The sequence below is a fragment of the Besnoitia besnoiti genome, chromosome I (genome assembly GCF_002563875.1).
Source record: "Besnoitia besnoiti strain Bb-Ger1 chromosome I, whole genome shotgun sequence".
NCBI classification, from domain to species: Eukaryota; Apicomplexa; class Conoidasida; order Eucoccidiorida; family Sarcocystidae; genus Besnoitia; species Besnoitia besnoiti.
This window is the reverse complement of record NC_042356.1, coordinates 2,140,749-2,156,149: the sequence shown is the minus strand read 5'-3', so window position 1 is coordinate 2,156,149 and position 15,401 is coordinate 2,140,749. Positions and strand designations below refer to the sequence as shown.

Below are 15,401 nucleotides of genomic sequence, written 5' to 3'. Positions count from 1 at the left end.
CTGTATCAGAGATCACGCCTGCGTCTTGTGGTCTAAGGGTGGTTTCCAGCTGCTTCCCTTAGCTTTCTGTAGAATCGTGGGCTTTTTCAGAGCTGGATGTATCCCTTTATCATTCGCATTATAACAGCGTTCCACGGTGCGTGCCGTACACCAGTGGACGCCCGATGGGTCGAATCTACTCTGTCGCCTCGTGGCCCACTGCGTGCGACACTGTCCGCTGGTATTTCTGCAACGGCGTGATGCTCTCCGCGTATACAATCGCATGTTGTAGTGTGTCATTACATCGTTTCACGCGACCGCCCGTCGAGATAAATCGATGTACCGTCACAACCGCCAGTGCTAGGCTCGCCCTTTCTAAAGTTCGCTAACATCTTACATTCCGGCGATCTGCTGTAATCACTGAGAGCGGGCGAGGCTGACGTGATTCTAATGTGATTTCAGCGATCAAGCAGCTAATGTCACGCAAGTGCCGCTTATGGATGTCACAGGTGCAGAAAGGCTTGGAATGAGACGGACAATGCCGTCAGTCAGCTCAGCCACAGGGTAGGCCCGCTCACTGTTACCGTTTCTCTATTCACTGCATCGGAAGGGCCTCGTGTAGCCTCTTACACAACCGGTATCCAGTAGCAACTATTGCGCCACGGAATGTCTGTGGCATGCATTCAATCGCGCTTGTAACTACACTTCTAGAACGCTGGTCCTCCATAGAAAGGTTTGCGCGTGTCCGCAACGTTCACCCCGTTGTCGCTACTGGCCGGCCACCAACAGAGACGGCGCTTCCCTGAGCTGCTAGACACTAAGCACACATGTTTTCGACGACATCCCTCCGTCTTCCCAGGGAAACAACAGTATGCTTCTAACGCGCCTGAATTTTCTTCAGAGACAGTGCACAAGATGTGGGAGGTTTTTGTGTTTTTCTCCCTTGGTCGACGCGACGGCGAGTTCCATCGTGACAGTGGGTCCCTGCAGCAGGCAGCAAGTTTTGTTGAAAACTATCGACAGCGGAACAGGCTGTAGAGACGAGCGAAAGGTGGCGCTTTCCGGTTCCCAAGTGCGCCGCTCCATGTGCATTACGCGTTCATTGTTGGGCACTCTGCCCTGTACGGCCGACGCTTGGACTGTACCCAACTCAACCCGCTTGCAAATCGAGGGACTTTCCAGGCTTTAGTGACCCTTCAGGAAAAATTGAAGACAAACTGTGTGCGTAGCGACCCTACATGTCTCGTACTAGTCTTTTTTGCGGAGTTGCGTGTCTTGTTCAGCTTGGGGCAGTTCTGTGTTCCGCGCGCTTCAGTGTGAAACAGCCTTCGGGCGGTGAGGCAGTTATGTCTGAATCGTTTACCGGCGCGGCTGACTGTTGAATTCTCGAAAGAGCCGATGCCGAAGTGTCGAATCAGCGAGGGAGGCTGGAAGACTTTGCGCATGCCCTATTGAGTGCTCGCGTGACTCAAATTGCGGACGACAGGACGCATGAACACGTCTCGTGGCTGGCGCGACCCGCTCCGCTCTCCGCGTCGACTTGGCGTCTACCCGAAAAAGAGGCGCCTGTTAGAGTTCCCGCACTGCGAGAGTTGTTTCAGACGGCAGATTCCGCTTTTTGTCGTTAGGATTTAGATTTCCTGTTCCCAGTCTTTTGCCTCAGGTGGGCTCCTTGGGAAGTGATACCAGTACTCGGGCCGTCCTGCTGCGGTGTCGCCCCTCTTGGTAATCTGCGCTGTACTGCGGTTCCGTCGCAGTACGCTAAGGTTTCAGGCCCAAACCACGCTGACAAATAGTTTCCTGAAAGCTTAGCGTAAAAATCACTGTCTTGTCTTTGCATGCTTGCTGGTGATCTCCTCCATCAAAGAGTATTTTTTGGTTCACCACTACTTTGTCCAATCCGTTTTCCGGCGTCTTGTCAGGTTGCCGTGTCTGCGTACGCAACGCTGTTTCCGGCGACTGTCCAGCGCGGTAGGTGACTCGGAAGCCGTCGCCACTTCTTGTCACGATTTCGTCAGCTGTTTCACGAATTCTCTCGTGGCTGCTCTGCTCACATCTTCCCGCATTTCAGAGCGGGCACGTCTCCTTTCTTTCCGTATTTCAGGCCGGTTTTGTGGTAAACCTCGACTCTCAGTGCGGGTTATTCCGCACTCGTAGTATTCGGTTCCCTCTGGCTGGCGCCATCACGTTTGTCCGTTCCTATTGGAGGTGGCCTAGCACACCTTTACGTTCTTCCCTATCATTTCACCCCCGTCGTCTGAAAATGGAAATGACGATGCCTCTGCGGGGTGCCTCACGAGGCCCTGCCCAGCCGGCGAGCTCTGCTGCGCCAGGCGCACCCGCCCGCACGCAGAACGCAGGCGCCCAGTGCGTGGCGTCCGCTGCCGGCCGTCAATCTCGGACATCTCATCAGGCTCATCACGCTCGTCATCGGCCTCTGCCCATTCCAGTGGCGCGGTCTGCCTCAGAGGCCGTTGCCGCCTGCTCGAGTCACTGTCCGCGGGTCCTCGTCTCCGCCGCGCAGCAGATTCTGCTGGTTGTTCACGCCGTCGCGCTGCTGCTCCTTGGCCGCGAGGTGTATGTCCAATCGGGCAACGCAGGGGGATCTGCCAGGCCATTCAGCAGTGGCATTCTTCGGCTGCCGCCTGTCTCACTCACACCCAATCTTCTGTCACCGTTCGACAGCGGGGGTGCGGTCGCTCTCGCTGGCGACCAGCTCGTGGCGAAGACGGAGCAAAACTCGGAGCATAAGAATGTTTCCCCAGGGGAGGCATACATCGCCGCGCTGTCGATCATCTGCGGCTTTGTCTTCCTCGCAGAGTGCATCAGCTGTCTCATCCTCCTCTTTTCGCCCGTGACTGCGCTTCCGTACATGCGCTTGTGCATGGTCCACCGAAACAATCGGGTCCTGCCCGCACACGAGGGGTGGTATACTCCGTCCCTTCTCACTGAAATTGTTCCGGAGATCGTCATGGCGATCCTCGGTGCCTTCGTCCTCTGCGGCTTTGTCCTGTCCGAGCAGCAGATGTTCAAGCATTTGGCAGAATGCATCTTGCTCCTGTTTCCGTCCGCGCCAGGCACTCCTCTGTCGACAACCGGCCTGGGCAGCTTCTCCCTTTTGCCTCATACATCGGGGCTTCAAGTCTCGCCTGTGGCTCCATTTGTTTCCCTGTTGGCCGCGGCATCCATCGGGGGCCTCTCATACGGCGTTTTCCTGCCTTACTTTTCTTCCACGATGATTGCCATCGTTTCCTTCTGCACTCTGTGCTTCGCTCTGTCGGTGCCGTTCTTCCCGTTCGTGTCGACATCCATTGCTTTCGCATCGCCTCCGCCGTCGCTCATTTACTTTTTGCCGCCGACTTTCCTTCCCTGCCTCACTCTCGGAGCTTTCCTCGTGGTCTGCACCTGCATCAAGCACTTCCGAAAATACGGAACTATCATGCGTGCAGAGGTGGGACCTCACGTCTGTCAGCTGTCGGTATGGTGACATTATACTTCACTGAGGAATATCTCTAGCGAATGTCCGCGGTGCATGGGCTAGCGCCAGGGAATGGCTCACGCTGCCACATGTTCTGCAATTAGTTCGTTTCAGCCTTGACATTTATCGTCGATGCGGTTGATGGGAGTGAATGGGCAGCTGCGGCCCGTTGAGATCTGTTAATCGTTTGTAGAGAGAGACGCAGTAGTGTTGGGGAAGTGCTGCAACGTGACGAGCTTGCCTCCTTTTTCATGACATTCAAGTTGCAAATCACCCTTAGATCTGTGCGCGTGTGTGTGCTTCTGCTGGTGCTTCAGGAGCGTTTGCTGAGTTCTTTGCGCATCGTCGTCACGCTCGCGATTTTCGTCTGCTCGGGAACAGCCGTGCTTTCGTTCTTCTCGTCTTGGTCTCTCTCCCCGTTGTCTGCCGGTTCTTCGGTGTTTGGTGCCTGGCACGACTTCCTCACGCGTCTTCACCCGTATCTCCCTCGCGTCTCGACCTGCTGCGGTGCAGTTTGCGCCCTGCTTCTCATGCTCTCCGTCATTCACGTGTTTTTGGAGTACTACTCGATTCGAAACACCGCCGTCGGCATCCGTCTGCAGGGGGCGTTCTTCTCGCTTTTCAACCTTCCGGTGGTAGTCCGGGTCGACGCGGACGGCAACCCCGAATTCTCAGGCCTGCCGGGGCTGTCGCAGTGCATGCCATCGCCGGGCGACGACGAGGCGGAGCGGCGGGCAGGAGGCGTCAGTGCGCCACTCCTGCTTCTGCCTGGTTCGCCGATGCCTGAGCAGCTGCGACCGGCGTACTCCCCCGCGATCCTGCATCGCTCCAAGTCGCCATCCGACGGTCGAGATCCGCCCGGGATCCTCCGCGGCTTCATTTCGGGCCTCGGCCGCGGGGCCCGCGCCGAGGATGAGACCAGGCGGAGCCTCATGGTCGTCCGGTCCAACGCAGGCGTCGCCCCTGCAGGCAGTGTCTCCCCCGTCTGATACCACGAAGCGACTCTGCGGGTCACGCCCAGTCGAGGCGCAGTTGTTCTCTGCAGCCCATAGGGCGGTGTCAGGAGGGGAGAGGTTGCCGACCCTTTGCGAGAGGCGTCAAGTGGCCGGGTGGCGTCGGGGCTGGATCCTGGGAGAGTTCGTCGGGGGGGAGGGGAGGGGGGAGGGACGGTAGGCTAGGCGTCGTCGGCGGTGCACGCTCTCGGGGTGGAGTCGGCGGCAGCCGTCGCCTGGTACGCGGCGCCCGTCAAAGTTGCAGATCCGTAACGCGAACAAAATAGGGCCGTGGCGCGTCGCTTATTTGCATCACGTCTCTTGATGTCCAGATGCATATTCCTTCCGTGGACCCAGGTTATGTGCGTGGCTTCAGCAGATGGCGCTTCGCGGTTCTACACTCGGGCGCGGTGGTGCTGGCAACTGGTGGGGATCCGTCAGATGCTGAACCTCCACACGCGGGGGGGGGGGGGGGGCGGGGGGGACTGCAGAGTCTCGGGAGGTACACCAGGCGAGAAAGCGAGTGCTTATGATCATCAGCTAGAAGTCTGGCTTGATCGCATGGCGCCACGCGGCCGGCGCGTGTGCCTCCAGTTTGCTCCGCCGCGAAATTCGTCGTTCTCTGTTGCTCGTTGCCGGCAATCAAATTCTGGTCGCGCGCGAGGCTCGCGCAGATTTGCCTGTCCCGTGAGCCGCATCTGTTCAAAGTACCACACAGCACGGAATATGGCGCGCGAGTTCAGGACGCAAAAAATTTTGTTTTCGTTGGCGGGACGTTCCCACCCTGGTGATAAGGGGGGTTTCCATGTCAGCAGACCGCCCGATTTACGAGTTTCCCCTAGAGGGAACAGGCTTTCGCGTGCGGCTACCTGCTGCCGCTTTCTGCATTCATTCTTTTGAAGACTTTGCCGTCAGTTCTACGCGATCCACCCTATATCGTTTAATTAAAACACCACCCCCGATTTCCTGAGGCGTGTCGAAAGCGGACGTGATCACAAGTGGTATGTGGAAGAGGGAAAAGGATGACAGATTGCGTGTGAGCGTCACTACACTGTTCCGTTGGCACAGCGAGCAACACAGACACCCCACGCTACACGAGGCAGACGATTTTATGCGCAAGTTTCCCTCGAGAGTGAGGCTTGCACTCCTATGCGGAACAAGCAGTTGCTTTCCTGCTGATGTGTACCAGTCCCACCTTCCAGTACCGTGGTACCCTTTAGGGGCTCAGTAGTACCTCCAGTAGAGACACGTCATTAAAAGTTACACAGGTGCTGTGTTTGTAGGTACTTAGTGATCTGCAGTACCACAATCTCTCTGGACGTGTCCAACTACAGAAAAGGTCGGCCTCAATCCAATATCGGTGTGCCAAACACTGCAGCGAACAAGAGGGCTGTTCCGGGAATTGAACCCGGGACCTCTCGCACCCTAAGCGAGAATCATACCACTAGACTAAACAGCCGTGATTGTCAGAGATCCCCAGATAGGAAGAGCTTTCGCTCGCTTTGTGGTGAGAATGACGGCAGTGAAGTCCCTGTTAATCTCGAGTTACGCGCCTGCATCTCGTGGCATCCATATCCCAGACGGTAGCTCAGTTGCCCCCTGTGTAGACTCGTACCTATCGCCGAAGCGCACGTTGCCTCCTAGGAGAGAAAGGACCCAACAGAGTTGATTCAAGGGGTGCTTTGCTACACTTGAGCCTGCCTCGCTTCGAGTTTTCTTTATGCTTGCATACGCCCCCTCAACTGAGGCTGCTCAGGCCGCGAGCGTTAAGCGCCTGTATCGCTCATGCCGAAAGGTGACCAGTATTCTACTGGCGAGATTCGTCGGGTTATGTGGCAAAAATTTTTCTAACGGCGCCGCCCGTTGCGGCGCCGAACAAGGACCGGTGCGCGACAAAAACATTTGCGCTACAGGTCGTCCCCCGCTAGCGAAACCGACTTCCCGATTACCGAATTGGGTGCCCAGGAACCCGACATGGGTTTCCAGCTGGAAGACGACCTCTTGCGGAAAATGAACACCAGCGAAGAGGAAGGCTTTATTTTCGCTACTTGCTACGGATGCATTGGTTGAACCTTCGGTCGGCTGACTCGGCTGTCGTCTCCTTCGTGGAGACACGCTGAAGACAATGTCCGCGGCCGCCCCCGTTGCGCCGCGGGAGGCAGATTTAGCCGAAGACTTTCTTCATTGTTACAGGCGGCCACCCAATCCTGAAGCTCTCCCTTCGTTTAGAGACTGCGAAAACTGCATCCATCAGCCGGCCGCATAATTTGTCTCCTTACTAGAGTTCGTCAGTGTGTCAACAGCAGCATCGATCGCACCCACTTGCTTGCATGTGTGCGAAAAGGCCGGTTGTGTCCTGTAAGCAACCGATGCTGGTTCATCGCGGCAACTTCGAGGCTTGAGGCGCGAGGGCATCGGTGCCCCATCGGTGCTCTTCTCCACTTCCATTTCCTGTTCATTTCGTGTTCTCCTGAGCCTGGCTTCCCCTCTTTGCTCACCCCCTACGCACCGGTCGTACCCCCCAAGCCGTCATCTGATGAGATTTGTGAAGAAGCCCTGTTTCCAGGGCAGGTTTCTTCACTGAGTTGATGCCTGGCTCTACAGGTAGGGATGTCATCACATCTGCATTCAACATGTCGTCTGCGGCATCTCTCTCGGTGCTCCTGGTCGCCTTTTTCCTTTCAAATTCCTCCCTCATCCCCAGTTCCTCCACAAGAGCCTACCTGCCGGACTCTCTCTCACTGTGCCGCGAAGAGCCCACTAAAGCACACACTCCTCTGCTGCGGTCCGCTGTTCCTTTCTTCGTTTTTGCGTGGGGGCTGGCGTCGCCGCCGGCTCTCTCTCAGCCCCGTCGTTCGTCGGCCTTCTCTTCTTTTTCGTCTCCCTCGCCTTTTCTCCGTCACGATGTGACTCCTTTCCTGTCTCTGCCTTCTTCCGCGGCGCACAATCTGCCACCCATCAACTTTTACCTCGCATCGTCTTCTATCCCACTTTTCTTCTCGATTTCCGACTACACATCTAGATTTCTAGAATGCCCGCGTGTTGGAAATTCGCCGCCGCGGCTCAGCCATCAGCTCCCAAAAACCATCCCATGCTCTGCGTCGCTGGGGACGGAAAATGTCACCCGTCCAAGTGAATCTGACATGCATTTGCCACCTTACGGTGCCGCAGGGTCTCCTCGCACGCAGTCGAGGCCGCCGAAGAAGTCCGCGGGGCCTCCAGAGGGCACGGGCCTTCGTGGGCGCCCAGGTGTGGGCTTCATTCGTTTAGCCTGTCGAGGCAGTCCGCGGTGGCGGCAGCGGGGATTTCTCCCGTGGTTTCGTGCACTCTCTCGCCCGGTTTCAGGCTGGTGCGGCAGCTGCATCAATGCGCACTTTTACGGGCTCTCTGCCTTCCTTGCTGCCGTCGCTGCTCACGGCGGACTGTGGCATCATGGGGAACAGCCTGAGAGATTTCAGACGGAGGGCGCAGGAGAAAATAACTCAGCTCCCTCTCTCTATGCGAGCCGGCGATCCAACGGGGATCACCCTCGCTTGGCGCTGCCATATAGCCTCGCGCAGCATCCTCATACACGCGGTTCGAGGAGGTTTGTTTTTCCCAGCAGTTGCCGTCGCGCGTCTTTGACCCCTCCACTCGCTGCGCACTCCGGAGCCGCTGTCGCCTCAGGGGCCTCTGAGCGAAAGAAGAAAAAGCACAAGCGAAAAAGGCGTGTGGAAGACGGCTTGGCCACGAGCGAGATCGATGACATCTGGCGGGGGGACGGCGCGGCGGCGCGCACCCTGGACGCCAGCGACGAGCTGGACGAGAGGCGAAGAGAGGCGCTGAAGGCCCTCGAGGATTTGGGAGACGACAGCGACGATCCAGTGATTGCCAACTTGAAGAAGCAATTGCGAGAGCAAGTCGAGGGGGGCCCTGGGAGGCGCCCGAGCGCGGACGGAGAAACAAGCTCGCAGCGAGGTCTTCGCCGAGCGCGGATCAGGCAAAAACCGGAGGAAGGCGACGCAGAGCCCCAGGATGCGATGGATGAAATTGCCAGGATGGACAGAGAGGAGGAGGAAAGAGACCGCCTCGAGGAGATCCGAATGTAAGGCTAGATGCTGTCAGACAGGATGCTTCGAATTACTAGTATCTAAGTTCTTTTAACCGCCTTGGTAGTTGCGTGTTCACGGGTTCCAATGCTGGTGCTGGAGACTATATTCTCTACATATGGGCTAATCAGGGCACACCTCGTCTCGCGCCGTCAGTCGGGACTCAAGACCTGTAGTCGCCTCCTCACTGTCCCCACATGCGCGCGACTGCGGCGCCCTGTCGCTGACCAGAATGATGCGGATTTCTTCCAGACTTGGGGGCCTGCCTCGCGAGTCCCCGAGCTTCGCGGATACCCCACACTCGTGCCGTGCTGCGAAGCTGTAGCATTACGAGGCCGTTCGAGCGGTGTCGTATTCCGTACTCATCCATGTTCCGGACCCATCTGTCAGCACGCTTCGACGTGATGTGACGGGATGTGACGTCGTCGCTTTGAGACCGCGGCTCGCGTAGCTTCGCCCATTTTGTCTCTTCTCTCCGCGCCTGCATGCCCTGGCTGGGTGGCAAGCAGTCAGAACCGGCCGGCTTCCTCTTTTGAGAGCCCGATAGTTAGACAGCGCCTTCATCTGTCTGCGCCTGACAACGGATGTTCCCTTGCAAACAAAACTTCGTTACATTTGGCCGCTGATGCTCTTGGCCGCTGATGCTCTTGCAGAGTGCCGTAACGGACGCATGCAAGCCTTCACAGCTTCCTCGCGGTTCGCGACTGTTGTGTGTTGCGCCCAGGACGAATCCGGGGCTTCTCTTTTCGACGCCCAAGGCGAGCCCTAAAGAGCCGGTCCCGGAGGTGTATGTCCAGTCAGCGGAGATCCGACTGAAGCGCAACCGCTGCATAGGGTGTGGCGCCGCCTTCCAGGTTAGTAATTTCGAGCCTGAGCTGTGGCGCGGCCGTCGGTTGCCTTAATCTTGATGGTGTGGGCAGGCCTTCGCTGGCAGGTCGTAGGGTCGCGGCCGCTGCGACAGCGCTGCTCTCAGGGATGTTTCGCTAGGATGGGGTTTGCACTTTGTGCGTGGCGTGAGTCTGGTAGATTCCTCAACTCCTCTCCTTTTGTGATTTATTGCAGACCCGAAACCCTGCCAAGGCTGCGTATGTTCCCCCCCGTGTCCTGGAGAACTCCGCTTCGTGTGGCTCCGCGACGGACGCCGACTCGCCCACGCCTCTGGCGACGGCGCCTTTCTCAGTCTCATCGTTGGATCTCAGCGACCCGCAGTCGGCTGCGAAGGCTTTTGCCTCTGCAAGAGGAGATGTGGAGAAAGTTGTAAGTTTGGCCGCTCGCGCCGAAAGCGTCGACTTTGAAACGTTTGTCAGTGCGCTTGCTGAGGCCGGAGGGGCAAACAAGCAGGAGGTCTTAGATAAGTTAAGGATTGCGTGCGACTACAACGGACACTACGTCGAGGACGAAAATGAAGAGCAGGCGGGCGAGTCTGAAGCAGGCCAGGACAGCCATCACACACACACCGAGGACCTTGGCTCACTGGAAAACACAAATGAAGGGGATGAACTATTGGACATCCAAGGCGAGAAGGATATCGCGGATGCTACGCAGGATTTAGAAGGCATTCTCTCAAATGTGCAAGAAAGAAGTGCGGACGAGACGAAGGACGGAGGCGGGCCCAAGCGAGGTGTGCAAGTGGAGACTATGACGCTTTCAGAAGAGGAGCTCGGAGAGCTGCTTGGCGCGGAGGCCGCTAGGGCTCTCCGGCAGTCCTCCGACAAAGAGGAGGAGCGTGCGTATGCGGCCGGACAGAAACCGGTAAGACTTTTTCGCTTCGGTACATTCAGCCACAGCCTGCGCGCGAAGGTGACTCTCTGCAAGAGGGGGGTGTTCGCTTTTGTGTTGACACGCATGCTGGTGCCGTCTGCAGCTGTGATACGTTTTTAGGTCTTCTGTCAGCGGTGCCACGCCATGCGAAGCGGAAAACAAATAGATGAGCGCCTCCGCGTGGGGTTTTCTGTCGGAGACGATTTGCTTCATCCCGATAGATTCAAACGCCTTATCGCCTCCCTTCGCACAAAGCGGTGAGGGACAGGGCGGGGCGTAGCATGACAGTCCCCTGATCCCATTGCGGCACCGTGCCTGTAGCTCAGCTCGCAACCTGAGCGAGGCTTGGTAAACGGCAAGGCATGTACCTATCTGTCTGGGCATTCTGAATGCCCAGGTGGCGTGCTTAGATCGGGGGCAGTCAGGACAGTCATTTGTCGTTCGAAGAGGGGTTTAGTGTAGCGTGTACCTAAACACACACATAGGGCGCTTGCGTACCGTCGTGTCCACGGCTGCATGCCGCCCACCTGCAGGCGTGCTGCGTCCCTTCTCGTGCTGCCCTCAGGTGCATCTTTCTGCTGGTTTTGGACTTGATATCACCCGAGCTCCTTCCGGCTTTGCCGGAGCTTGTCCGGGTCAACCCGCTGTATGTGGCGGTTACAAAGTGCGACCTGCTGCCGGGCAGTCTTCGCAGGCACGACGCCCCGTTCAACTCAAGAGCTGAGGGGTTTCAAAAGCGATGCGTCACCAACACCAATGTAGTACGCAACTACTTTTTTCAGATGCTGTCGCGAGCCTACGACCTCAGGAACTTCTCAGTGAAGAATGTATTTGCGGTACGTCGGCGCCGGGACGTCCCGTCGTTGTATTATTGCCTTCGTAGAGGCCGTGTCGCTTGCCCACGTTGGAGGAAGCGCATCTTCAGAACCAAACTTGAAGCGACCCTGCTACGACGCAGAAGCCACCGGGCAGTGCTGAGCTGCATGCTGTTCTGTGAACTCAATCGGGGTTTGTGACGGAACCTGAGGCACTATGCTGCCCAAGACAAGCGGCGCGTCCCGCGTATATGCGCGGAATGAGCCATACGCATGCGTGCTGGTGACGCTTGTGCGTTGGTCACGTGGGCGTGCGGTGGTCGAGACGCCTGCAGGCTTTAGGCGATATCCATGTCATGTGTGTGTTGTGGTTTTCTATTTTTTTTTTTTTTCTCCAGATCAGCAACAAATCCGGGGCTGGTTTAACCCACTTGATCAACGCGATCGGGAAGGAGGCGATTCGGCGAAAACGCCCTGTCTACGTGGTTGGTGCGGCAAACGCAGGGAAGTCTTCATTCCTCAACAAAATTCTCGCCAAGGCATCCGCCGCGACAACGCACCCTGCTGCCAGTACACTGCAGGTGAGTCTGCAGAGGCCATGCGGCCAGTGTTGAATTATTCCGTGATGCGTCTGCTGCGACAGTAGGGCTGGCCTGCTTGGCGTTCTGTCGACGTATGGCAGCGCGTGTGATTCGTGCTCTCTCTCAGAAGCCGCAGCTGAAGGGCATCAAAGCAGCAGCGGCGGCATCGGCGGTTCCGGGAACGACGCTAGATTTCATTCCCATGGTGGTGAATAGGAGCTGGAAGATCATCGATACACCAGGCATTTTCCTGAAAGGGAGTTACGCGAGTTTTCTCACTCAGGTGCGAACGCCGAACGCTTTTGCGAAAACAGCTACAATGCGCAAAGGCGACTTTACGCTGTCTGTTGCAGCAGCGGGTCGACCCATAGTCTTTTGCTACACTTTAACCATGATGTAGCCTTGCGTTGTCTCTGTACCTCTTGTTCCGACGGCAGCCCTTTTCGGTTGATTGTCGGGACGAGGTGAAGCCGTCTGCCGCTCGTGGAGAGTAGCGCGGCTGAATGCTGACGCAGCGGGAAGCGGGTGACAGCATCTTAGTGGCGCTTTTCTCCAGGATGGCCTCGCGCCGCATACAGCTTGTCTTGCTGGAAATATGTAACAGCTTCTAGATTTCCGTGGCTCGGATAGTGTGATGTGAGGACACGTCGGAAACATCCAGATACGCCAGCGTATACAGAACCATGCTTTCCACGGCTACACACGGACACGGAGATGGTCAGACATCACACAGCCACCGGCGAGTCCGTTTGTATTTGTTCTCGGCATGCAACAGGAGGAGCTTCAAGCTGCTGTTCCCTCCTCCGCTCTGCATCTTTGTTCGGCCAGCGTTGCGGAGGGAAGGGGAGTTTGGTTGGGGGGCTTGGCGCGTGTAGAGCTGCTTAGCGACCGGAATTGTTTCTTCTCCTTTTTCTTGAGCCGGTCGTTAATGATCCGTCCGTGCAAAGCGACTGGCGTTGCGGAGGATAAGTTGGAAACCCAGAGGAGGTGAGTGCACAGTCGTGTGTAGCGCCTCTGTGAGATGATGTGATCCGGGGAGCTTCGGTACTTCCACCGCAACAAAGCGACGCTGCGTATGCGCGACGTGCTTGCACGAATATCACGCTTTGTTGAGAGACATACAGACTGCCGTTGCTCGCCTTGACGTCTAGCTGTGCTCGTCTTCCCATATATACGGTGCTAATACTGCTCCCTACGTGAGATGTCGTCGCAGGGGCGGCGCCTCCACCAATGATGCACTGTTGTGTACGTTTCCGCGGATGTTGGAGTTTCTTGAACCCGCGCCTAATCTGTTTAGTGGTGTGCCTGTTTTATTTCAGTCACCTATTCCCGCCGTTCTCATCAGAGCGTCTCCAAGCTCTCAGCCCTCTCACGCCCGTCGACTTCTGCGTAAGTCTGGCACTGTCACCTCCCGCTGGCGTGTGCACCACACTCTTTCCAAGCATGCCGTCCTCCAAGCCGTAGCACTGATAGGGACTGATTCTGACGCCGACCGGTAAACTCATGAAAAAGAGGGATATTCCTTCTGGCAAGGGGTCGCTTTCGAGATGTCTGTATTCGCAGAAGGAATCATGTGGACGCGTGCGACTGTAGGTTCCGTCATTCGGCTGCTAGATCGGCTACTGGTTCCGTGTGTGGCTATTGACAGGTTGAAGGCAAAGGGTGGGAGGAGGCGGCGGCGGATATCGTGTTGAGTGGCCTTGGATGGATCAGCGTCACTGGATGCGGCCCCCTTCGGCTGCGGGTATACGTTCCGGAAGAGGTAGGGTCACTGCTGCGAAGCGAGCCCGAGCTCGCATGCTTCGGCGAGTGCAGGATGGTGACGAGAATGCAGTTCACTCGTAGGGTCCGAAGAGTGGCGGAGGAGACTGTCGGCGCCCATCTGTTTTCGCGCAGTGTCCAACCCATCTACAGCCCAATGACGCCAGTTACACGCATTCCCCACGTAGCCCAGCGGAGGCGAACGCCCTGCCGCTGAAGTGTACCGTGAGCAGTTTTAACAGGAATGCGTAGCAGCTACAACACCGATGCAACGCCTCTATGAAGGCGGATCCCTTTCGTTATGGCGCCTGCAGGTGCGCGTCTATCAGAGGCCCGCGTTGGTGGCGCGTGCCACTAAGGTCTGTCCCGCAGTCTCGACACGGCTTCTTCAGGAGAGAGCCGATCGGCAAGTAGGGTTGCACCGGGCATCACTCTTCCCTCGGCAACTTCCCACGCGTGCAGTGCAACACGCGGAGCCCCTTGCTTCTGATCTACAGCAGTTCTTCCCCGATGGTTTCAAAGAAGAGGGCTCTAGATTAGACGATGCTGTACAGTGACCGCGGGAAGTCAGGCCTGCGTACGACGGACGGCAACTGTCGAAGAGCAAAGGAGGCTATGGCGGCGACAGACGTCCGGTAACGGTGAACGGACGAGCAGCACGGGATCACGTCTGACTTGGTTCTCGGCTGCGCGGTCCCAACCGATTTTCGGGCAACGGAGTCCGCAGAATGGTCAGGCCTATGCATCTGATCCGAAAGTCAGGTGTGATCCGGAATCAAGTAGGGCCGACAACAGACCAAGGGACTTATCAAAGCATGTGAACATACGTGTCATTTCCCTGTTTTTCTGCGTTCGTGACGGATTGCTGCCCGCCTGTTGTGAAAAGGGAATGCGGCATCGCGCTTGTGGGTCGTTGTGTCACAAGAATAGTTGCCGCTGTGAACGTCACGTTCCTCTTCCGTTCCGGGATACTGATCTAGGGTACTGTCTTATGCGTTCAGGAATGGTCGAAGACTACCGGTGTCAGCGGAGAAGTGCGCGATGGTAGATGTCTGAACCGTTTGTATATCCGGCTTGAATATTTCTGGCTGCAGCAGCGCCATGCAGGTGATATACATTGCTGTGCCTTCGGTGTCGATACTAGGTTGTGCGTATGAATGTGTCAGGTGAGCTCAGTGGCTGAGCGGCGGCTTCAGGCGGATGCTACCGTATGGTTAATGACCCCGAAGTGGCTGAAGCCGAGCGGGAATTGCGGGGGGGCGCTTGCAATACAGGAAACGCTCAAAACGTCGTAATCAGTCTCTTCATTCGACAGAGCAGGATTCACAGTTAGCGTTACGTTTCCTTGGTAATCAATATAACTACAGGCATATCCCACTATTTTACAAGAGCGCAAAAGTGATGAATTCCAATATGGTAGTCGTGTTTGCTTGGAGCTCGCTGCAGCAGCCGAGCTAACCCGCTGAGAAGTAGAGCCACCTGCGCATGACTAGGGTACTGATCAGTCCGTCCGCCGGACCCGCTTTGCACAAGTCGAGATTGTGGTCCGAAAAAAAGTCTGCAAGAGCCGATGTTCAAGAAGCAACGCTGGCCCCAGATATGATTGAAACCACGGAAGTGAATCTGCTCATCAGCGTAGGATGGTAGCAGACTAGAAACAGAAGGCAACATATGAAAGTGATACGCTCCTTCAATAGAGTCCAAGGTTTGGAATGCCTGACAGCCAGTCGAACTGATTTCCTCTGAACATGTCTAGACGTCCCATCCCGGCAGGATACTGGAGTGAATCTGGGTCCGCTTCAACCACCCCGATCATTCCGGGCAACGTGTGGGTGCGGACGATATTAGTGTGTTGTAAGATAGCAGCCCTTTGATGCAACGCAGAAACCGCTGGCCCTCGAGCCATGTTGCTGCGCATAACTCCCGACCTCATTGTCGAGATCGGA

At 56.7% G+C, this 15,401-nt stretch overlaps 2 protein-coding genes and 1 non-coding gene across 3 annotated transcripts; 2 read left to right on the top strand and 1 right to left on the bottom strand.

The window, feature by feature from the left end:
- Nucleotides 1-2,242: 2,242 nt before the first annotated feature.
- On the top strand, nt 2,243-4,446 carry BESB_003200 (uncharacterized protein; the record flags this gene model as incomplete). Its single annotated transcript, XM_029359075.1, has 2 exons — nt 2,243-3,430; nt 3,775-4,446. 2 exons carry the CDS (start codon nt 2,243-2,245, stop codon nt 4,444-4,446), a joined length of 1,860 nt encoding a protein of 619 aa, XP_029221988.1.
- A 1,390-nt stretch (nt 4,447-5,836) lies between these two features.
- Nucleotides 5,837-5,908, bottom strand: BESB_011630. The gene has a single exon. It is a non-coding gene; the product is annotated as a tRNA-Pro (tRNA).
- A 1,129-nt stretch (nt 5,909-7,037) lies between these two features.
- Nucleotides 7,038-14,012, top strand: BESB_003190 (Nitric-oxide synthase; the record flags this gene model as incomplete). Its single annotated transcript, XM_029359074.1, has 11 exons — nt 7,038-8,533; nt 9,262-9,391; nt 9,600-10,289; nt 10,419-10,555; nt 10,864-11,134; nt 11,512-11,694; nt 11,822-11,977; nt 12,470-12,681; nt 13,014-13,083; nt 13,343-13,456; nt 13,770-14,012. 11 exons carry the CDS (start codon nt 7,038-7,040, stop codon nt 14,010-14,012), a joined length of 3,702 nt encoding a protein of 1,233 aa, XP_029221987.1.
- Between the last annotated feature and the right edge of the window lie 1,389 nt (nt 14,013-15,401).